This window comes from Ochotona princeps, chromosome 27 (genome assembly GCF_030435755.1).
Source record: "Ochotona princeps isolate mOchPri1 chromosome 27, mOchPri1.hap1, whole genome shotgun sequence".
In the NCBI taxonomy this organism is placed as follows: Eukaryota; Metazoa; Chordata; class Mammalia; order Lagomorpha; family Ochotonidae; genus Ochotona; species Ochotona princeps.
In genome coordinates this window covers 13,302,424-13,326,231 of record NC_080858.1, presented here as the reverse complement: position 1 = coordinate 13,326,231, position 23,808 = coordinate 13,302,424, and the positions used below count along the sequence as shown (strand labels likewise).

Below are 23,808 nucleotides of genomic sequence, written 5' to 3'. Positions count from 1 at the left end.
AGTGAACCAGCAGACGAAAGATTTTTCTCTCTATCTCTCCTCTTCTCTGTGAATATGATTTCCCTTTCCAGTAAAAATAAATAAGCCTTTAAAAAAAAATTTAAAACTTAAAGTGTGCTTAGGGAAAAAAAAGCTGTGCATGGATTTAAAAGAATTTGAAGGAGCACCAAAGTACTCCTTCCTTTCTTTAAAAAAATTTTTTGAAAGGCAGAGCAACAGAGAAAAAGAGAGAGACAAAGAGAGAGCTCTGATCTACCTGCTCACTTCCCAAGTAGCCACAGCAGCCGTGAGCAAGAAACTCTATCTGGGGCTCCCTCATGGATGACATGAGCCTGGGTAGTTGAGCCATCTTCTGCTACATTCCTGTGTGCATTACTAGGAAGCTGGATATGCAGTTAAACATCCGGGACTCAAACCAGCACCCCAAAGGATACAGGTATTGCAAGCGGCAGTTGAACCTGAGGCACCACACTGTCCAACCTCAAGATGCTCTTATTTTGTAAATCCATCTTTCCATGAACTTTTCCTGTCATACATTCATTCCTTCAGAAAACAAGAAAATTAAGCACTTGACAGGTGCTAGACAGTGAACTAAGTGCTGGTGAGCAAAATAGATAAGCTCGATCAGAGAAAATTAGGTTTAGCTGACAGCAATAAATGTCTCCAAAACAGTGTAACAGCAGCAGCTTAATGAAGACAGAGGCTGGTTTCTCCTTCCTTTTTAAGAAGCCTAAAAGGAACAGTTCAGAGCTGTTAGGTTCGTTCTGCTGCCTGAAGTTCTTAGACCATCACTCTGTGTGTTCTGCCATCTCTGAGGTGGGGCTCTTGTCACAGCCAAGATGGAGATACCTGATCCACATCATCAAACAACAGGTTGAGGAAGAAGGAAAAAAGTAGTATCCAGGATTATTTTCCAGTCATCTTTCAAGGCAATATCCAGAAACTGCCACAAATCTCCCGATTGTTGTCTGCCAGAACCCAATCCTAGGGCTCATACTCAGGTACAAGCTTCATGGGAAACATGTCTTGAGTTCCAGCATCCATGTGCCCAGCTGATAATCAGAGAGGGGGCTAGCAGGGAAGTAAGGCTGCAGTACACAGAAAGCAGTTTAGACTGTACATGGATCCTTGTATCTAAATCCTCAAAGGTGAAAAAGGAAGGCTCAGGGAAGACAGAGACAATGGCTCAAGCACTTGGACTCCTGCCACCCATGTGGGAGACCAGATGGAGCGTTGGCTCTTGGTTTCAACCTGGCCCAGACCTGGCAGTTGCGGTTATTTGGGATCTGATAGTCATTCTCTCCCCATCTTTCTCTCGCTCTTTTGTTCTCTCTAATCTGTAGCCCTTACATAACCTTAAAGTGTTAATTCCTTGAATTGGCTGAATATATAGAGGATTTTTTTTTTTTTTGCTTTAATTCTTTTTATTGGAAAGGCAGATTTACAGAGAGAAGGAGACACAGAGAGAAAGATCTTCCATCTGCTGATTCACTCTCTAAGTAGCTGCAACAGCTGGAGCTGAGCCAATCTGAAGCCAGGAGCCAGGGGCTTCTTCCAGGTCTTCCATGTGGGTGCAGGGTCCCAAGGCTTTGGGCTGTCCTCCACTACTTTCCCAGGCCACAGGCAGGGAGCTGGATGGGAAGTGGAGCAACTGAGACACGAACCGGCATGCCATATGGGTTTCAGGATGTGCAAGGCAAGGATTTAGCCACTGAGCCGTTGCAGTGGGCCCAAGGATCTTTAATCAACTGTAATGGAGGTATCATACAGTAAGGGTACAAGTTCTCCAGTTATCAAGTATCTACCACTCAACATCTTACTTATAACCTAAAATGAATCTTTTATTTCCACTGCTAGTTAGAATATCATCTGATCTTCTGAGCACATTAAACAATGCTGGCAAACTTGGACTCACCTGTTCTTTGGCAATGATGGATGCTATCACAGTTTTAAGTAATACTCATCTTTTTAATCAACACAGCTCCTTCTAAAACTCTTAATAGCTAATTCTTTCTATGGTGTTCAAATAATAAAATAAAGTTCTGAATGGCACAACTGGTCATAGAATGACTCTTAGACCAAAGTTGTTCCTCGGGCTCTTCTCTCACATCCTTCCAGCCAAGGACGCCTCAAGGAGGCAAAAAGACTTTTTCCAAAATGGGTTCCACAAAGTCCAGTCTCTTGGTTTTCCTTTGTTACCTCCATACAGCATTTCAGAACGAAGTTTAGGTTCTGGTGTTGTGGCACAGTAGGTTAAACTGTCATCCGCAAGGCTGGCATCCCATAGGGCCACCAGTTTGAGTACCAGCTGCTCCATTTCCCACCTACCGCCTAATGACTAGGGAAAGCAGCAGAAGATGACTCAGTAATCTTAAACAATTTATTCTCTCAGGCTTTTGCATGTTAAACCTGTTCACACTTTCCATTGTTAGAAATTTTTCTTGATTTTCTCAGGTCAAACATGTATGTTCTTTACATCAGAAATTAGGTTGATGAGATGTTTCTGAATTTATGATTGCTTGGCTTCAGGCCATATGTATCCGAAAGAGAAGAGCTTTGTAACAAGCCTCTATTTCCTACCCTCCAGTACTATACACTGTTATTTTATGAATCATTCAATTAGCAAGCATTAGTTGAATATAAGCTATGCACAAGGCAGTGCCTATGATAATACAAAAATTTGCATTTGTGCTACATTTTCTTTAACTTGGGTTATATGTATATTACAACTAACTACCAATAGTCTGTCTGAGGTCATTAGTTACATAACTCTACATGTACCTGCATTAAACATCCAAATAAAAATTCAAGAAAAATGGTTAAAAGTGAAATATATTGCAATCAGTAGGTATCATTTTCTGGAAAGGCATGAACTGTCAGATGGGGGAAAAAATTCTTGCCTTAAGCCAGTAGTGACATAAAACATTACGTGTAAGGATTAGGGGCCAGGTGTTTTGACCCAGGGGTTAGAATCCTGCAGTGCCTGGGTTCACTCCCTGTTTACAGTATCCTGCCCATGGGCACCCTGAGGAGAAACGGGCACAAGCAATGGCTCAAGTGTGGCTGTCACCCACCTGGGGGACTCAGTTTGGATTCAGGGTTAATGGCTTGGTCTGTTTCAACTCCTGCTGTTCTGATCGTTTCTGGAATGAACCATCAGATAAGATCTCTCTATCTATCCTAGCTCTCTGCCTTTCAAATAAAATGAAAGTAAATAAATAGATTTTTAGAGTGTACTAAACAAGCAGTCTATTTAGAGAGTACTTAAGCACTGTGTAAAACACCAATAATGAGGGGAAAATGGAACTCATTCATTCTTTCATTTATCCCTTGAACTTAGGACACAAATGCTAATAACCATTGTCACGGCTTCCTACGCCATTATTGATAACAAGTTTTTACAGGATTTTTCTCCAGTTCATTCAACAATAGTCCTTGATTTTCTAAGGTATTATTTTAATTTACGTTATTTTTTTTCTAGGAAAAAGATAGATTCAAAGGAAGGCTCTATAAATCCCTTTAATGAACTAAATAAAATGCTGCATTATTTTTGTCCATCAGAGTTTCACTCCACATAACCTCACATCTTTTGTCTTGTTATTTTTTTTTTTTTTTCTGAAAATCTGTTTTACTTATTTGAAAGGCAGAATTACAGTCAGAGGGAGGGACAGAGAGTGAGAGCGAGAATGAGAGAGAGGGAGAGAGAGAGAGAGAGTAAGATCATCCATCTGTTGATTTACTCCCCAGTTGCCCACTACGGGGCTGGATCAGGATGAAGCTGGGAGCTGGGAACCATATCATCTCCCACACAGGCAGCAGAAGTCCAAGCAGTGGGCCAGCTTCCACTGCTATTCCAGGCATATTGCCAGGGAGCTGAACTGAATGTGGAACAGCTGAGATCCAACCCAGGGTTCTTGGAGATGCCAACCTTGTAGATGGCAGCTTAGCCCTCTGCGTTACAACCCTTTTAGTATTTTGTAATGCAGACAGCTGTATAAAAAGCAGACATTTTCATACATGGCTATGCTGCTTTGGGGCCTCAAGCCATTTTTTTTTTTTGTTCTCTTCTGTGGAATAATCCATAAAAAGCTAAAAGGAGTGTTAACTCTAAAAAAGGATAGAAGCATGACTCACTGAAGGTCACAGTAATATAGGCAGAAATAGCTATCAAACATAGAGTGTTTTATAAACTATAGAGCACTATGGAAATGAAGTATATAGTAGTATTCACTTAAGTAATGCTAGGAGATAAGACTGAATAAAATGTTGAGTCCTTTTTTTTTTTTTTTAAGGGCTGGAGGAATTTAAGGAAGAGAAAAGGACACAGACGATATTGTCAATTCAGCAGAGAAAATTCAGGAATATGATGGAAGGGGTAGCTAGATTGGTCCAAAGGAAGCAGGAATGGTTTCAAAGTGGAGGTAACTTTTGAGCTAAGACTGGAAACATTGCTAAGAGAAGAAGGCATTCAAGTGGGCTAAAGTTGCATGCCCAAAGACTTGAAAGATTCTGGCTTTCTCAGTAAGCCATTCATAGAGCTAACATGTACACTTGCTGGGTTGAGATCAGTAAGGGACTTGAATGACAAGGAACCTGTATGGAACTCCATCTTCTAAGCTTTTTCAAGCCATGAGGGAGTTTTTAAGTCCGAAAGGAACATACCCAGGTTTGTATTTTCCAAAATGGCGCGCTTGTGTAAGTGAAGAACATTCATGTGGGGCTGAGGAAAGGAGGACGGGCTAATTCTGTGACATATTAATGGACAACCAGCATAATTTATTAGGCAGCTGGCTATGGGAGAACTGATTCTGAAGTTTCTGATGTGAGTCTGTGGTTGCTAGGATCCTGCATCTTGCAGGTAATACATGCAATAGTACAAGTAGTTGGAGGACAAGTGACTTGTTTGGGTATGTTGAGTCTGAAATACTGAAGGAATGTTCCCGAAGGAACCAGTCTCAAAGGAAATCTGATACATGGCCTAGAACTTGAGAGAGGAAGGTCTAGGGTAGAACTACAGATGTGGGAATTATTATCATACTGGGCACTGGTTTTGAGAATCACCAAAGTGCTAGTTAAATGTTGATTCTGGTTGAATGGGTCTGGAAAGGGGCCCAGGCATTAGCATTTATGTAAGTTTCTCTTATAACGCTGCTGCAGTTGGTGCCTTGAACCCATTCCAAGAAGTACTGCCGCAGAACACGAGAACTACAACAAAAGGATGCCACAGAAGTACAATATGGAGAATTTCTCACAGGAGGCACCCTCCCTGAGTCTAAGCGAACTCAGCAGGGAAGTTGAGAAATCTTGTGACTGTAAACAGCTCCTGGGTGTGGCAGCCTACAGGGGCACACTGGCCACCTGTAAGGGCTGGTGCAGTGAAACAGTGAGAACAGACACCAAAGTAAACAGTGGAGTGATGGGGGGATGCGAAAGTAGAAACAGTCAACGGAGTTTTCTGAGGGAGGGATGATTTTGTGAACTACGCTTGAAATCTAACGTCTGGGGGCCTTGGTACAAGCCCTAAGTCTACCACTTAACGGTTATACTACACCTGATCTCTGCAGAACCCATTTCCTTATTATGTGCTAAAGGTATCTGTAATATAGGGAGCTCTTTGTACAAGTTAAGTACATGCAAGAAAATTATATAAATTGTTCTTCCAAACTTTTCTATCAAGCAAGGAAAGTGCACAGAGTTTAATAAGAAGAGTTACTGCATTTTCGGAATGGTAGAAAATGTTAATTCTGTGGAGCAGTTCTTCTGCTTCTGTCTGGCCTCTGTGACAACACATCCCCAACTGAAGTCACTGGAGAGCTCACCCCATAAGTCACATGCCACTTGTTAAACAGACCAGCATCCTCCTTTCACAGATGAGAACCTAGAGATGGGAGTGGGATGTGGAGATGAAATGCTTTGTCCGTAGTCACACCACCAATCAATGGCAAAGCCAACTACGTTTCAACGGCAGCCAGGCTCCTGACTCAACATTTCCTCCGCCTCATCCTCTACTCTGCTCCTGTATCCTAACACATAACCTAACACATAAATGTTGAGCTCCTCTCTCTGCCACCGCAAAGAATGTAGATAACTGTGCTTTGCTGACTGGGGTAAAGCAACTGGAGTTGAGTTCAAACAAGGCAAGGTTTTCAGATGCAAGTTCCTTGAAGACTTCAAGTATCTCCTTTCTTACCCTCCGTATCTTCAGGCAGCTACCCTAAACTTTCTCCAGAAGAGATTAGCCAGCAGCAGGGTTGGCTACTGCTACTATAGGTTTCCTTTAATTCTTCCCTTGCATAATTGGAAAACTCTCTAAAATATCAGCATTAAAAGCCGGAAGGTCAAAATAGTCCTTAAATGGTCCACAGGAGATCCTTGGATACAACTGTTACAGAAGGTTCATGTTCTGTGACCAGGATGGAGATGCTGTTTCCTCTCATTGCTTCAAAAGTTCATGGAAAGCAGAATTCAGAAATGAGTTTTGGTGCAAAAAAAAAAAAAAAAAAAGTTTTGAAATGCATGAACATTTTTGTTCATACTAAGCATTTTTTTCTGAACTTTCTGATCTCCTTTTAGGCACGAATTTCATCTTTTTGTTTAACCAAATTAAACCTGTATTCAAATTCTTTTTTTCCATGAACTTTCTACAGTACCCTCATACTTAAGGATTTGTGGCTCCATTCCCAGTTCTATGTTACCCAAAGCAGATCAAGTCTTTTATTTATTTTCAAAGATATTTATTTATTTGAAAGAACATTACAAAGGAAGAGGAGAGAGAGTGAGAAAAAGAGAGAGAAAAAAAATGGCTGTGATTGGGCCAGACCAAAGCAGGAGCCTGGAGCTCCGCTTGGCTCTCTCACAGGCTTGGCAGGAACTCAAGTCCTTGGGCCATCACGCACTGCTTTCCTAAGCAGAGGAGCCAGGAGCGGGATCAGCCCACTCAAGCCAGCACTCCAATATAGGATGCTGATGCACCAACTAGAGCCTTAACTTGCTGTGTCATAACACTGACCCCCAAACCAAGTTTGCTAATTCTTATTACCCAGCAGAATGGCTAGCACACAGTAGAACTTCTACATATGGTTGCTGAGTGAATGAATGAAGTAATTCTAGCTGTTACTATCAGTTTACTTAGCAGAAAAATACTCCTAATAAATTGACTTCCAAATTTTATTTACTTGCCTACCTTCAACTCCTCACTCTTTGCCTTTTCTGCCTTGATTTTCACTGTTAACGTTTTGCTAATTGCTATAGAATTTTCATGGTATAGACCACTTTCCAGATGACTATTTAAAAGTTAAAGAAGCTGTTTATAACGTCCCGTATTTTATGAGACTTTGTGAGCTAATTATGTAACAAGACAAATGTTCTATTGCAAAGACAGCCAGTAAAGGTGCTCAACTTTGTTGGTAGATTTTACCAAACAATATATGTGAATAAATGTATATTTCTTGATACAAAAAGAAATGTTTTTCTCAAAGCCTCTTTCTCTGCTTTCTTGAACTCCCACGTCTTTTTCACTCCCTTTAAAGGGGGAAGCAGATTGATTGTTAGTTAAGATTTCACTGTGTGCTCTTTCATTTCACATATTTCAGGAAGATTAATTGACTTTCTCTTTTTGTCTGCTTTATTTGAATTGTAGGCTTTTGAATAAAGATTGTCCTCCACATATTGGATGAGTGCTGTTCACTTTTCATGCTTAGTAGTTTAAATTAAAAAAAAATTTTTTTCATTTATTTGAAAGATACAAAGAAACAGAAATAGAGAGAGCTCCCCATCTACTGGTTCACTCCTCAAGTGTCTCCCTCCAACAAGCCAGGTTGGGTGGGCCAGGCAGAACACAGAAGCCAAGATCTCTTCCTTGAGTATACCTTACCAGACAGCCAGAATGAAAAGCAGAGCCATTACTTGAACCTGGGTACTGTGATAATGGAGGGGGAGTTTTGAAGCAATGTCCTTACTATGACCAGTCCCCTGTCTCCTCAGTATTTTCCAAATCTCCCATTTTTTTTAGTTGCGTGCTTGCGATACTCACAGAACAAAACTGCAAGGCTCAAAAGATACAAATATGAAAAAAAACAAATTCAGAGTTTGTGTATGAGCTTAGGTCTGAGTGAGTTATTGAAGGGATAAGATATGATAAAAAGGGGTAATGCTATTGGGAAATACCTCAGCCGGAAGGTTGAGGCATCGGGAAGAAAATTAAATTCACTAGCCATTCTGATGCTGACTCATGTTGTAGCAGTTCTGGTAGGAAAGGCATGAATCCTACCTACTACAGTGCAAAAAATGCACACAGAAACACAGCTACAAGACACAGCAAACTTGGAAAAAGACATAGTGACACACAGTTCATGCCAGGAAAATTGTAAGACACATACAGTTTCATTCACTAAGGGTAAATGTTATTCATGGCTTCTCTTCCTGGGTCCTGGAGTCAGAATGGCCACTGTATCCCAAATCTGAAGCACGCCTTGATTTGTAACCATGTCTGTAAGTTGTGTGTTTATTGCTTTAGCCGAACTTGAGGACAGATCAGAGAACTCCACTTGAGATTCCAGATTACAATTTAAGACACATATTTTTATTAAGTGAATATTGCTTTTTGAAAATGTGTCTTGAACTGATGAATTTTGTAATATCATAAGATTCAGAACTAAAGGGAATCCCACTACGGTACACAGTCTTATTGACTTCTTAGTAGCACATGATTGAGGTGAATACCATAGCTGGACTAACAGGTACCATATTTCTAAAGTTATTGTGATATTAAAAAAGATCCAATTGAGATTTATATTTGTAATGATAGCACAGTATAAAGTCGATAGCTCTTGATTTTCTCGCCGTGTTATATTCAGTGACCACTGATGCTAATGTGAAACATTTCCTGCTAGTTATTTATTGATTTTTTAAAAAGGTTACTTTTTTCCCAGAGACTGGGAGGAGATAAGATGTCAAGAAGTAATAAGTATGGAAATGAAAGAGGAGAATGCAAAGGAACCAAAAAGACAAAAAACGTAAAAGTGATGTTATTTCTCCCCCCTCCGTGTATGCAGATGGACAGGAAAATTATAGCAGCAATTACAGACTCCCTCTGGGCCAAAGACAGAACGGCCTTGGGGGAATCCGTCAGAAGGGAAAGCCTCCAGGTCGCAGCAGACTTGTTGGATCCAGCAATGCACAAGGTCAGAGCACCCTTTCCGAGTCTTAGTTTCCCTGGAAGTTGAAAAAGATGATTTGCCTCTTGGAGTTACAGGAAGATGGATGAGATAATGCTTCAGAATCACCCAAAACTGGTCGGGGAAAAGGTGCTGTAAGAATACCAAGGAGGACTATTATTACTGAACTGTGAATCATCTCCCTGCCAACAGGCAAGGGTGGTGGAAGACCAGGGCAGGAGCCTCGGGGTGGCCCGATCTGCCTGCCTCAAAGAACAGAGTGCGAAGGGGGGGAGTGCGTTTTTTTCAAAGACAGAGAGGCAAGGTGGTTATACAAGCGGACTGGAAATACGAAAACCAGTGTGAATCCGGGGCTTTGTCATTTACTCCTCTGACTGATGAGCAAATCTCAGTGTCTGTAAACTTGATTTTTCCCATCTGTAAAATGGAGATAATTACAGGCTAACTATGGGGTTGTTGTGGGTGGGCGTCAGAAACGTAAAGAATCTAAGGTCTGAGTAAGGAAGCTGTGATTGAAATGTATAGGTGACCTGAAGGAAAATAAAAACACACTGATAACGTGGCTCTCAAAAAAAAAAAAAAAAACCCAAAAGTGGAGTTTTTATTTTATAAACTATCATACGATTGAAGGAGCTTTCGAAAAGCAGAACTTGTTTTGTCAAGTCTGATGCACTCGAATTTCACGGGTCTAGGGTAAAGTAGTCAAACCTTTGATACTTGGCACCCAACACACAAACAGGAAAAGCCTTCCGCGTGCTTTCATGAAAACAGCTTTCCCTTTTAAAAAAAAAAAAAAAAAAACGGTGGATAGATTTGAAAGCTCTCTGGGATAACCAAGAGCTTTTATCAAACAAAAGCTCCGACTCCGCGTTCCGTGCTTTGGCGGGTGCTGGGGAGGGGGGCACTCCGGCTCCCTGGCCGTCCCGCCCCGGGGCTGGGAAGCCCTGGGGACAGGACGCGTCGTAGGGTGTTTTATTTATTTATTGTTTTTCATCGATCCCGGAACCTCGGACCGGGCGAGGGGGCGGGGGCGAGGGAGGGGTCGGCCGCGGGGCGGCGGCGCCGCTCGCCCAGCCCCCCCACCCCCGAGCGCGCGCGGCAGGGCGGCCGGGGAGATGGCGAGGGGCGGCGACGCGGGCCGGACCCAGCCGGGGCGGCGGGGCGGGCGCCGCCCGAGGGGGTAGGGCGCGCGCGGGGGCGCGCCGGGCCGGGGAGGCGCGCTCCGGCCGCGCTCGCTCTGCTCGCTGCCTCGCTCTCTCGCTCGCTCGCTCCCTCCTCCCTCGCCTGCCGCGGCGGCAGCAGGAGAAGGCGGCGGCGGCGGCGGCGGTGGCTGGGGATCAGACATGGCGGCGGATCTGAACCTGGAGTGGATCTGCTCCCTGCCCCGGTCCTGGACTTACGGGATCACCAGAGGCGGCCGAGTCTTCTTCATCAAGTAAAGAACCGGGGACGGCGCGAGGACGGACGGGCGGGCGAGCGGCTGGCGTGAGGGGACGCCGGGAGCGCTGAGGGGGTCTGAGTGTCCCCCTCAGCGCCCCTCAGCTTGTCCTGGTCCCTACCCCTACTCACGCTCGGTCCCTGCTCCTTCTCTCACCCCTGCAGCGAGGAGGCCAAGAGCACCACCTGGCTGCACCCGGTCACCGGCGAGGCCGTCGTCACCGGACACCGGCGGCAGAGCGCAGGTAACGCCGACCCGGCCGGGCCCGAGCGCAGTTGCGCTGCGCCGGGAAGAGGCGACAGAGCCCCGGCCGCCCGGTTCCCGGCGAACCTGCCCCGAGCCGCGGCGCCGCGCGGTGGCGAGGTTGGGGCGGAGGCCGGGCGCGGGCGGCCGCAGGTAGAGCCGGGGCCCGCGGGGGCCGCCTCGCCGCCTCGCCGCCGGGACTTCTCCAGAGTGGCCGGGCGCCTCTGTCCCTCGCGCGCCTTTCACCTCCCGCTTGGGAGACGGCGCCCTCGCCTTGAGCCCCACCTGGACGCCCCGGGAACCTCCCTCCCCGAGGTGGCCGGCTCTCCTCCGCCTGGAATCACGGAGTTTTCCTTCCCTGGACCTCCTAACCCTCCATCCCGCCGGGTCCCGTCCTCCCACCACCCCCTCCGACCACCTTTGGGAAGTCTTCAGCCGTCCCCGACCCCGCCGCCCCTGGTAGCCAGCCCACATCCTCTCCCGCCTCCCCGGCCGGCTGCCTCCCACCATGCAGCTGCCGCCTCGTCCTCCTAGGTGGGACTCCAGGGTGGGTGGTGGAGGAGGAGAGGAGTTTGGGGTGCCGCGATCCTCCCGGTGACAGGGGGACGGCTGGGGAGGGGGTGGTGGGCGCCCTCCCCGCCCCTGGAGGGCGGAGCGGCGGGAGGAGGCGTTCGGCTGGTGATCACATTCAAGTCCCGGGTGGCCGCCAGGAGGCGGTGGGCGTGTGAGGGGGTGGCCCCCCGAGGTGGGCATCTGGGGTCCTGGGTGGAGGGGCTCGGCCCTGGGTGGAGCGAGCACCGCACGCCGCCCGGGGGGCCGGGCCGGCGTGGACGCTCACTCGGAGGTGAGCCACGAAGGGTAGTTTCCCTGCCAGTCTGGCTTTCTTTTTGTCATCCTTTTGTTTACATTCGAGAAACTTGTCTTTGAAATGTTACTTGTGTTCTCTGCTTAGCCGGCCTGTGTTTCTGGCTGGTGGGGAAGAGTCTGGAGGCCCCTCCGGGGCGCTGGGCAAGGCGGTCCTGGCAGTGGTGCGGAGCTGCCTTTCTCCTCGTTTGCTTTCCCTCCAACTCGGGGATTCTGTGGCTCTCTGCAAGTGGCCGGGGTCTGGAATAGCCCTGGCTTTTTCTGTGCAGCTCTGGAGTTCAGCGAAGTGACCGATGTCTTCCCAAGAAAGGAGGAGGAGGATGGGGAAGGGAGGGGTACCAAGCATGACGAGGTTACCTTTTTAAGGCATTTCTGACTAATAGCCCATCCTGTCGCTTAAGTCTCTTTGCTTTTGCTATAGCTCTTGGATATGCTTATGAACAGTAAAAAACAAAAGCCCCAAAAACTACAACCCAGGTCATATAAGGCAGCGTGACATTTAAATTGTTCATCCTCATCACCCTATGGAATTATTTTCTGCCTATATAGGTTATTTGCCATATATAAATGTGCCCTAAATAACTCCTGTAGTTTTGATAACAGTCACACCACTGGACAAATATTACCCTCTTATGTGATTTTTTTGCATGTAATGTGTTATTTTTTTTCCCTCAATTTTGTTGACTTTGCTTGGACCTTAAGGTTTTGTACACACATCAAAGGCTCTTTATTTCCGGAAGTGGTGATGGTTGAGTTCTGACCACTTGTCATCAGTAAGTGATAACTTAGCACAGGGAGACAGCTGCCTTCACCTGAATCATTCCCAAGTTTATTACTGGAAGCTTCCCAAGCATACAGACACGTGCTTTGGATGTGTTTGGTGTCCCGTCCCTCTGCCCCAATGAAGTTCATGGAGTTTTTCTCAACTGTAGTGCTTCTAGGCTGAATCCATTTATACGGGTGTAAAATAGGATCTTAAACTCAGTACATCTAAGAAGAGGGAGGCATGCACTGTTATGCATGGACAGTTTGGGTTTCTGCCAGCCAATGCTGGCCCTGGCTTTTTTGGCTACTGCGCTTCCTAGCCAGGTGAATTGTGCAAGTGTGTGTCATGTCGTGTAATTGGTAGTTACTGGTGACTTGAAATTTGAATCGCATTTTTTTTCCCAAAAATAATGTTATATCTATTAATTTTATTGTTGATCTAGTCCTACTTTAAACTCACCAGCTTATTGAAATGAAAATACCTAGTCATGAAAATGAAACTTATTTTTATATCCCATTTAAGAAATATTAACAGCAGTATGTATGTGTTTTTCTAGATTTACCCACTGGCTGGGAAGAAGCGTACACTTTTGAAGGTGCCAGATACTATATAAAGTGAGTTGATTTTTTTTCTCAATAATTTGAATGCTGTAATTCATCTTCAGGTGAAGGGTTGTATATCCAGATAATATTTTTGTAAGGTTTATCTTGTAATGTCGACTATATCTTTTATTCATTGTTGGAATTGGGGGAAGAAAACATGGTATTCTCATTTTTATTGGATTTTGGTTGATTCATTGATTTGGGAAAGAGCTCATTTGTGGCTACAGTTTTGACACTTCTGTGTGTATTCCTGGGTAATGAGAGCATTCTAGTCTTTTGATGCAACTGTGGAACTTAAAGGCTTAGATCCTTGATTATTTATGCCAGGAAATGTCAAAGGAAAACCATCTTTGCATTGTGTTACTACTCTTTCTTTTCAGTGAATCCTGTTCACGTGTGTTTTGAGCGGAGCTGTTAGAGGCACAAGTGAGGCAAAGCGAGGTGTGTTTGAAGGAGGATGACAAGACAGGAGTAAAAACTAAGAGAAGTAAATGTTGATTGTTCCGCAGATGGAGTTTAGAGCACTGTGGTATCTGTAATGTTGGTCCAGCTTTAATAAAGGCTTTCAGTTGAGCTTAGGAGGAAAACTGGCCAATCAGTTCCAGCCTTAAACCTCGTCTTATACAACATGGAACTAAGTTGGTGGTATTTGGAGACATGTGTACTGCCGGAAATCACCAGTATGCGGAAAACATTTTAATCCCTTCAAGGGAAGAGAAGGGTGGTTTTAATCTTGGTTTTGTGTTAGAAGCTTGGTTTTGTGTTCACTTAAGAGCTTTGTTTTTGTTTAAAATTATTTGTTGAATTTTAAGAAACTGGGGCTTGAAGGAGAATGTTTAGTACAGGATTTGGTTGATACCTCAACAGCTGTTTTATTTTTAAGTAGTAACATTTGCCTAGCTAAGGGTACCTTTATTTTGTCAGGCCCTTGTAAGTTGTTCTCACTACGTGACATTTTAAAGATGGCATACTTTCACTAAATTGTAGTGGCTTATATGATTGTTTTTTGGAAGAATATTTGTATAAAATGTCAACAGGTATCTTTAGATATTAGGGATGTTTGCCTTTTGGATGTAGGGATGTAGAAGCAGAGGGTTTTTAATGGTATGGTCTTTCTCTTGGTATCTTTTGGTTTAAGTCTTTCGTTGGGTGACTGTGTTATATTTTACTGGGTGTCCTAAAGAGAATAGAGTACCGTTACCAGGTTATTTTCCTTCAAGTAAGAAAGCAATTTGGTGTTGCCGTGAAAAAGGATGCTTGCTGTTTTTGGGCATATTCTGACTAAAGAGAGTTCTTCTGGGTTTTATTGATTCAGTGTAATTTCAGCTACTCTGCGTGAATCCTAACTGATATGAATAGAGGTGACTTCAGTTTGCTGTAAGATGTTAACTTCTGTGAATGTGTACATTCTTGGATGAGTGTTTATTTGGCAGTACAAAATGTTTTTCTGTGTGAGCTAAATGTATGTGCTTCAATTTAGAGCTAAACTGTTAGAAAGTCTGTTTTCTTTTGTGTTACCATTTTGATTGGGTTTTCTTCTATGCCTTCTTAAATTTTCTTCTTCTTAAATTGGACTGCTGTACTAAAGTTTCTCAAGAAAGTTAAGAAATATTTAGAAAACTACAGTGATTTTACATTGAAGATATTTTTCAACTCATGGGTCTTAGTCTTCTGGGTCATATTTGCTAAACAGATATTTAGCAATAAATGATTTATATTATGAAAATAATTTATTGTGACCTTGAGTGCATTATAGAAATGTATCACTCATTAAACTTCTTTTCAGGAAACTAACCATTAATAAACATGTGGCTTACTGAATGCTGGGTGCTACAGCTGTTCCTGAGTGGTCTAAAACTGATTTCCTCAAAGATTAATTAAATCTATGATGCAGGCTGTAATTTCCTGGAAATCGTTCACGTACTTGTACTGTTAGGACTAAGGTCTTTCCAATGCAATAGAGACACTACTTCATTTTATCGTACACTTTGACGTTTCCAGAATGCTTTCTGGATCTCCATTAGTGATGGAAGCAGTCAAGGGAATGAATGTTTCCACTGTCACACCACCCAGTACAGCAGAACCGTGCCTTTGGAGCCTGTCCTCCGCAAAGACAGCACAGTGAGAAACAGCAGGACCACGAACTATATTTAGAGTCAAAATGATTAGGCGTCTGCTGTAGGCAAGTGGTAAGTGTTGGTGGATGGATGTTTTCATTTCTTGTTGCCTTTTTAGATGAAGAAGGGATGTGAGTGAGCACATCAGAACAGCAGGTGATAGATACTGACGCTGCTAGGAGAAGCAGTGGAAGGTGGCCTGAGTGCTTGGGCACCTGCCACTCAAATGAGAGACCGAGATGGAGTCCCTGGCTTGAGCCTGGCCCCAGCTAGTGTGGACGTTTGGGCAGTGAATCAGCAAGCGAAAGATTTCTCTTCCTCTGTCCCTCCTTCTTCTGACTGTAACTCTGCCTTTCAGGTCTTAAAAAAAAAAAGAAGAAGAAAGGAATTTAGATGGTCAGTGTGTGCCCCTTCTGACTCCGACCCCTGGGCTTTGGAGGCCCTGTTAGCCAGCAGGGAGACCCCCCAGAGCTGGAGTTTTTCTGCCTTGTCCCCCAAGAGCCAAGGGCATTTAGCTCTCAAGTTACTCCTCTCTTGAAAAACAATTGGTTGTTCAAAAGCAGCAGATTGTCAGGAAGAATTTATCTCTGGAGAATATTTGGGTATTAATGATGACATCTCAGTAGGTGGTAAGGGAGGGGAGAAAAGCGCAGTCCTCACTGCAATTTGGTCTTGACCTTCATGACTTGGGAGCTGCATCTTCACCTCTTTAAGGCTAGCCAGAAAAAGCAGCTTCTAAATTCTCATTTGTGAATTTCATTTGGACTGTTCTTACATTTTGTGCTAGTTCCCTTTCCTGTTCTGCTCATTAAGCCTCATAGCCAAGCATGCAGTGTGTAAATCCCAGAGTCCTGTTTTCTCTGGCTGTGTTGCTGCTTTCTGTGCTTCTGTATATGTCTTTGCCAAGTATTTTGATGCAGGTCTTCCCTACAGAGCCTCGTGGAAACAGATAACAGTGCTAATGTCAGCCAAAGACCTGAGCAGAGTAAGAGTTGTATAGATTTGAGTTGGGTAAGTTTATATACTTCTTAAAAACATTTATCTGTCTGTTTATTTATGTGAAAGGCAGAATGGCCTAGAGGAAGAGACAGAATGTCTGCCACAGCCCGGACGGGGCCAGGCTAAAGCCAGGGACCAGGAACCCCATCTGGGGTGCCCAGGAGGGTGGCAGGGACACAGCCACTTGGGTTGTCCTCTCCATCCCGAGGACATTACTAGGAAGCTGGAAGGGAAGCAGAGGTAGAGCTCAGATCCTGCCTGCCCCAAGTTAGCTCCTTTTTTTTTTTTTTTAAGATTTATTTATTTTTATTACAAAGGCAGATATATGGAGAGGAGGAGAAACAGAGAGGAAGATCTTCCATCCGATGATTCACTCCCCAAGTGAGCCCAACGGCCGGTGCTGATCCGGAGCCAGGAGTCAGGAGTGTCCTGGCTGTGTGTGTGTGTGTATGAAATACAGAATTGGGGTTTGACTATTGAGTTGCCATGTTGCTTTTTAAAACCCAAGTCATGCTAGTTATCCATAGGAAGAATGCTGAGAGCTATTTGCAACTTTATAGTTTATGAAGGATAACCTTGAATGTTTTATATTCTTACTAGAAATTAAACAACCTGGCCCATAAAGCACAGTAAATAATCTGACACATTTGAGTTAATAAAGCTTTTTGCTTACACCTTGGAAATGTTCCTTAATGAGTCTGTAATGACAGGTCATGGTTGTTTAACATGGATGTGTCATGGACTGCTCCTTTGTGCTTCAAAGCTTCGAGATGGTTCCATTAAGGTGCCAGGTAGATCTTACAGAGTGCTCTCTGACTGCTGAGAAACTTTGTTCTGTTGGAGGATCAAAACAATGCTTGCAGAGCAGTAAAAATAGTATGCAAATTTTGTGAGGTTACACGAGTGTTTTCATCCTGCTTTAGTCTAAAATCTTATAAGTTATGATTATTGAACTTTTCCTCAGAGAGTGCAGACAGAGTGATGTTTGTAGCTAAGGAGTCTTTCAGTATCTGAGGAACTTGGCATTGAATAGGAACAGTTCCAAGCTCACCTATATAGGGAACTCCTAGTGGAAAACAGTTTTTAAGATAGTGAAGGGGAAAGCACTAATCTTTTAATAAATATTAGTTTGAAATCTGAATGAAGATGAGAAATCTAACATTAACTGCCGAAGAATAGAAATATTTGATTTGTGACTTGATGGTTACAGTTGTTTTGTACTGTACCATTACAACTGGATTTTGATTACTGGAGCAATACAGTGCTTTAGAGCAACTTGTGGGCATTATATTTTGTCATATACATAGCAGAGTTTAGACTGTCATATGTAATTCCTTACATATATAAAGCTCTGGCTAATTTATCCAGCGTAGCTGTAAATTATGGTTTCAACTTTCCAGGAGTTTGTTATAGAGAGAAGAACACTCAGTGTATAAAAAAATGGAGGTAGTGTGAGAAACCTGTTCTTACTTTGTTAGTGTCAGTAACATTGGCTCGACCCTCAACTCATAATCATCTCAACAGCCTTTTGTGGTTATCTGTTTCCTTTCTCTTTTAATGAAACTGAAGCTCAGAGAGTTAAGGACCTAGATCATATATCTTTACTTCAAGTCATTACATTTCAGATTAAGTTCTCTAATGTTTCTAAGACTTTAGGGCGTCTTAGGCAGTTCCCACAATCCATGTGCCTCCATTAGTGGGTTGTTTAGGACTAGGTGGACATTACTTCCTAAAACAGACTTGGTGGTTAGGTAAGCAGACCAACTGACAGACCGGCTCTGGTTTAAACACTATCCCCTCAGTATGTTGGCAGTAGCCCTCAGGACCCTGGAACTTGGTCATTCCTTTCTGTTCGCTCAGGAGTGCCTACGAAAGGCCATGTTTTTAGCAGCTTGGGAGACCAAGGAAATCACAGAGCAAGGGGTGTGCCTTCCTGGACCCTGCAGTCTAGTGGGAGAAACAGACAGGACAAAAACAGTGCAATGAACATGTAATTTTAAAATGACTCTTCATCAAGGGAAAGCATCGCATGCTGTGATGGATCAGCAAAGTTGGCTGTTAGTGACTATCAGAACCATAAAATGCGTTTAGCAGTTCCGGGCTGGGTGCAAGGACTTGCACACATTCCCCTTCTCCTAGCCCCAGGACCAACATGCAGGACCAGGCCTGCTCAGCATCCCCTCATCATGGCTCCCCTGATAGCTGCACGCCTGGCATCTTATCACTCTCTAAATGAGTGGTTATTTGTGAGTGTGCTGCAAGCTCCTAGTCTTCTAAGGAGTTAGTTGACAAAGAGCAAGAGTGAGGCCCGCGTTGTGGGACAGCAGGGTACCTGCAGCTCCTTAGGCCTGCATCTTACATCATATCACCTGTTCTAGTCTTTTGCATTCAGTTGTCTGATACTGTGCCTGTATCTGCATTCTGGTGGAGTATTTGAGCTCCTGCTTACTCATGTGGGAGACCCAAATAGAGTTCCAGGCTCCTGGTTTCCGCCTGGCATAGCCCTCACTGCTGAGGATGTTTGGGGCATGTATGGATGATAAAAGTTCTCTGTGGGAAGACCTCTCAGCACGTGTTGTATTTGAGAACACTTTCTGCGTATCCTTCTTCCACCTCAAGTGAGGAGGTTCTTTGTTTCCTCACAGAGCTATAGCTGATGTCTGTTGAAGGGTTGGAAGTATAGAGTAGGAAGAGGCAAAAGAAATTGGAGAGTTGGAGGGCCTGGGTATTGACCTGACTGACACACAGGTCCCTGCCTACTCACCTTTGTTCTCTAAAATAATTTCTGTATCGATAAGCGCTCATCTCCTGTGCCCTTGTAATTTTTTTCCTAACAGGTAAGTATAAAGTAGGGTTGATGGTCAAAGATTCTTTGTGTGCATGTGTATGGTAAGAGTGGTATTAGGGCGGGAGAAAAAAAGCAATTAATATTGTCTGTAAAAGAGTGATGCCAGTTGCTTCTTGGCTGGTGTCCCAAGAACTCAAGAGGAGGAGGAGGTGATTTCAATGAGCAGTTCTGGAAAGACTTGAAGGGAAAGGGGAGGGTACGGATGTGAATCAGATGGGTTGGTATAAGTGACAAGTAGGAAAAAAAATCATGGAAGGGGGACCCCATGTAATGTGTGTGATTGGGAGGGATGACTACTGTAAACGTTGTGAATGTAAAAAAGCTTGGATGATGGGAGGCAAAGACTTGCTTAGTAATGCTGCATGGAGCCATCTGTATCTTAGCTTCTCAGATCAGCCTGGAATTTTGGTTTGCTAGGAAAATAATTGCATATGACTTTGTTGTTGCTGTTGGTATACTGTTAATAATTTAAAGGGAGCCTTTCAGGGAGCCCTTAGGCTGCCTGGATTAGACTCAAAGCTGGGGTCAAGGACTGATTGAGTCCGTTGCCCCTGACTGGGAGTTTGTGGTGTAACCCACATTGGTGACGGAATGGAAAGGCAGGAGGCTGTGGATCACAGATAGTCAAGAAGAGCTGACAGGCCTTTGGAGTCCTGCTGAGTAAGGAGGTTGACAGAGACAGAGAGGTCAGACGCTATAGCCATCCTGTCTGAGCGGCTGCAAGAATGATGGTCCCCAGAGCAGCTTAAGGGAGTGGGGGCGGGGATCCCCAGGTGGACGTGTGAATGGTCACTTGGCCTTTTCTCTAGAGGACATGGAATACTTTAGGTGACTAAATTTGGCCCTCATAAATGGATCGCAACATTGTCTTCCTCCTTCCTCAACAGCAAGCAAGCCTAACAACCCTAATCCCCATCCCCCCAAAACCTACTTCATCTACTCATGTGATTATTTGCCTATATAGAGATCCAAGCCAGGAATTTCATATCCCTCCAGATACTATTCAACCAGTTCTTAACTGTCTGCAGTGTGCCAGGCACTTCAGGTTTATGAGGGAAACAGACATGAAATCTCTTCCCACATTATTCACAAGTCTCGGAATTTGGGTCTTTGTTTTATTTATTTTTCATATTTTTAAAAATCCCCCCCCCCGCCCCACCACACCTGTTCTCTATGAGCAGACTGCCCCTCCTCAGAATTTGGATCTTTGTAAAATTTAAATATTCTGTTCATGTGACATGGTCCTTCCCAATATGGATTAGTAAATCAGTTGTTTTCCAGGTTTGATGTAAATGAGACCAAAGGGAGTTGCTTAAAGGCCTGCTGAGAAGTCTGACCTGTAGTGAATGAAAACTAATGCAGCACCTTGGGAGGCCTTACTTTGCTTGGACCACCCCACCGCTGTGGGAAAACCACCTTCTCCAGTAACCTCTGCCTTCCGGGGCTTGGCACGTGACAGAGAGCTGGGTGTTAGAATGAAGACTAGCACAGACAGTAGGGAAAGCAGGATGTTTTCCCTAAATGCAAGCCTTCTGGGTTGGCTTTGCTCAGGACCCTTCCTGCTGTGAGCACCAGGGACACCAAGCCAGCTAGTGTGAGCACAGAGACTGCAGGGACTTCTCTCCACTGGGCTCGGTCCTTGCCTACAGATGGCCTCTCTCCACTTACCCAGCAAAATCGTTGCCCACAGCCCCAAATCAATCTGGTAGCTTCTTAATCTAAATAAGTCAGATGCCTTTTCTAGTTCCAGATTTTTAAAATATTGGACAAGGACTTTGGGTCACATGCACATTGCTGGAGCTGACTCTTGATTTGCTGGTCTTCAGCCATTGTTCTTAGCTGGAGCCAAAATACGGATCAGCAAGGAAGGGGCCCACATTTTAGCACAGGAAGTCGGGGTGCAAAGAACTACAAGAGCTGAGATCTGAGAGCTGCTCCTCCCTTTTATTGTGGTGTGAGATGCTGAAAGGCCAGGAGGATAGTGAACCTGAGAGTTGTGAAGTTCTGTGAAAAGGAACCTCTGGTACCATTGCTGGCACTACTGATTGCTCCAGAAAGCTTTCTGCCTTATGTTGCAGAGGAAGCATTTGAGGATATGCACGATGGTTCTGGTCTGGGCCTGGGGGAATGAAGAGAAGGTGTTGAATTCTGACGGTCCTTGACCTGCTGCCCTGAGTATGGGAAGCTGAGGGAGACAGTTGAGCACATATGGCAGGAAGGTCTGTGGTGATGGAAACCCATTCTTTCTGGTGCGCTAAGGCCAGGGCTCCTCTGACGCTTCCTGGGTTACCGGTGGTGGTGGCGGACTTTGCTGGCTGTAGATGGTCTGTGCATGTGAGTCCTCCCCAACCCACTTCTCCAAATGACTTGGATATTTTTACACACTTCTTTTCGATTGGCCTGACTTGAGAAGACAGTTGCCTTTGAGGTGAAAGCAGAGTTGCAGTCTTTATATTGAATTAATTCGAACAGCTTCTGCTGAATTTGGTGGAAGGTGTATATAATACCAGTTTTACTAAGTCTTATGAAGCTGTTCAAAGTTTGGAACTCAATAAAATAGCACAGTATGACAAAATCTTATAAAGAAATAAGGAATCACTTGCCCACTTCACTGTAAAAACAAGTGGAATAGGGATAGTGATGTGTTCATCTGGGCATATTTTTTTCAGATGTGCTCTAATATTGATGTTTCTTTTATTGTATGTATATTCCAAAGTACAGTGTGATACTTTGATAGATGTAGACATAGGGAAACAGTCATTGCAGTCAAGCCAGCGGACATATCCATATTTCGTGTGGTTGCCCTCCATCTTCTGGTGGTAGAAGCTCCTAAAATCTGCTCAGCTAAGTTCCAGCATACCGTGCCGTGGTGTGCCATGGTCCTACCACATATGTGTGTCAGATTCCTGGACTTACAGAACCTGCTCCAAATTGTACCTGCTGGCCTCTGCATACCCCTTCTACTCTCTTTGACTTCTTTTTATTTTTTAAGTAAAAACTTCCATGTGTAAGTGATTTTATGTAGTATTTTTCTTTCTGTGTCTAGCTTACTTCCCTTCTAAAGCCTGCCAGGTAAGATCTTCCATTTAAAGGCTGAATAATTTCATCATGATTAACATATGTTTATTGATGTGAAAGGCAGAAAGGGAAAAATGTGAGCTCTCAGTCCATCAGTGCTTGACCAGGCAGCGACTCAGGTCTAGGAGCTCGCTCCACGGCTCACACAGGGATGGCTCAGGCTCTGCCGGGAGAGGGGTCACCTGCTGCCTCTCGGGGCGCCTGACTTCCTCCAGTTACCACTCAGTGGACACTTAGGTTGCTTGCATATCTTGGTTGTTTTTGGGAATGCTGGAGTGAACAGGAGCGCACTGATCTCTTTACAAGGTGTGAATTTCGTTTCATTTAGGTGGAGTCCAAGAAACGGAGTATGAGGGACCTCCACATTACCCATGATTGCTGTGCCATCTTCTACTCATACCAACCATGAGCCAAGGTTCCCTTTTTTTGTACATTCTCATCAGTGCTTGTTTTTTGTTTTTTCTTATGATGGCATGGCATTTTTCAAAAGTGAATTAAAAATAGCAAGATGATTTCAAATCATTTCAAAACATAATGAGTGTATGTTTAGTCAGTGTACTCTTCCAATCTGTTTTGTGATGTTATGTGTGTTTTACTTTTTATAAAAATAGTACCATTTTATCACCAGATACTTGAAAAATACTGAAGCTTATAAAGACAAAGAAAGTAAAAATCCACAGTCCACATATAGAAAATTTCCTATTTCATTTATTGCATAATGCATATGTGTCATTATGCATATGTATTTTTAAAATATAGAATTTTTTTGCTAATACTGCCAAATCCTGTTCTAGCTCAAGTTATATTGCACACACTCTGTATTATGTATTTACTCATTAGAAGATTTTAAATAACTATGTGATGTCTTTTATGAATATGTCATCATTCTTCTATTTTAGATCACTATGTTGATTCTCACTTTTGAGAGAAAAAAATTTTTATGTGAACATTGTTCTAGGTATTTCTGTTTCCTAGAACTGAAATTGTTGGGAAAGAATATGAGCCTGTTTAAAGATTGATTACTTAACATTTTGCCAAATTTCTGTCTTGAAAGTTTATTTTATCACTTGTAGTATGTAAGGACCTGTGAAAATGTCCCCACTTGTCCAGCAGAGGCAAATATTTTAGAACAATTTTGCAGTGTTCAGCATGGTTTTTATGTATAACAAATAAATCAAAATAAATAAACAAAACAAGTCAATAACTTCATTGACTAAAGCAAAGGGCAGAAGAAGGTTAATTTTCCATCTTTTTTGCCACCTGAAAACTGTGTCACTTGTGGGCTTAACTAAATGCTTGGATAAGTTTTTGTTGTCTTGGCCTTTTTTTTTTCCCACAGTGTTTTTTTTTTTCCTCCTTTGGGATAATAATGACTGTTACTACATTATAGGTGAAGTTAGAAGGAGGACAGAAAGCTTGATTTTGTTGTCTGAGTTATTAAAAAAGGGCTGGCCTTTAACAATATGAGGATAACTCAGAACGTTCATGGAAAACAAAACTAAGAAAGCATTTGTTTGGGTGCAAAAATATTTGAAATTCATACATTGAGAAATCTTCAAAAAAATTTATGAAGATCCATATTAGAAAAAAAATCATGGATACATTTCAAAATAACTTGTGCAGGCAACTCTTAAAACCTTGGTTGATATACTTGCTCATGTCCTGTTGGCTGGTACA

At 43.6% G+C, this 23,808-nt stretch overlaps 1 protein-coding gene across 4 annotated transcripts in view; it reads left to right on the top strand.

The window, feature by feature from the left end:
* The first annotated feature begins 10,286 nt into the window (after nt 1–10,286).
* The window catches only part of PLEKHA5 (pleckstrin homology domain containing A5), a 197,355-nt gene continuing 183,833 nt past the window's right edge, over nt 10,287–23,808 (top strand). For 2 of the 4 annotated variants that reach the window (XM_058655779.1, XM_058655778.1), the window contains exons 1-3: nt 10,289–10,611; nt 10,779–10,858; nt 13,044–13,101. In XM_058655779.1, the coding sequence (XP_058511762.1) occupies nt 10,520–10,611; nt 10,779–10,858; nt 13,044–13,101 (230 nt within the window). In that variant the 5' untranslated portion in view covers nt 10,289–10,519. Of the gene's footprint in view, nt 10,612–10,778; nt 10,859–13,043; nt 13,102–23,808 lie in introns of all 4 variants that reach the window. The other 2 variants (XM_058655782.1, XM_058655780.1) reach the window with 2 other exon arrangements.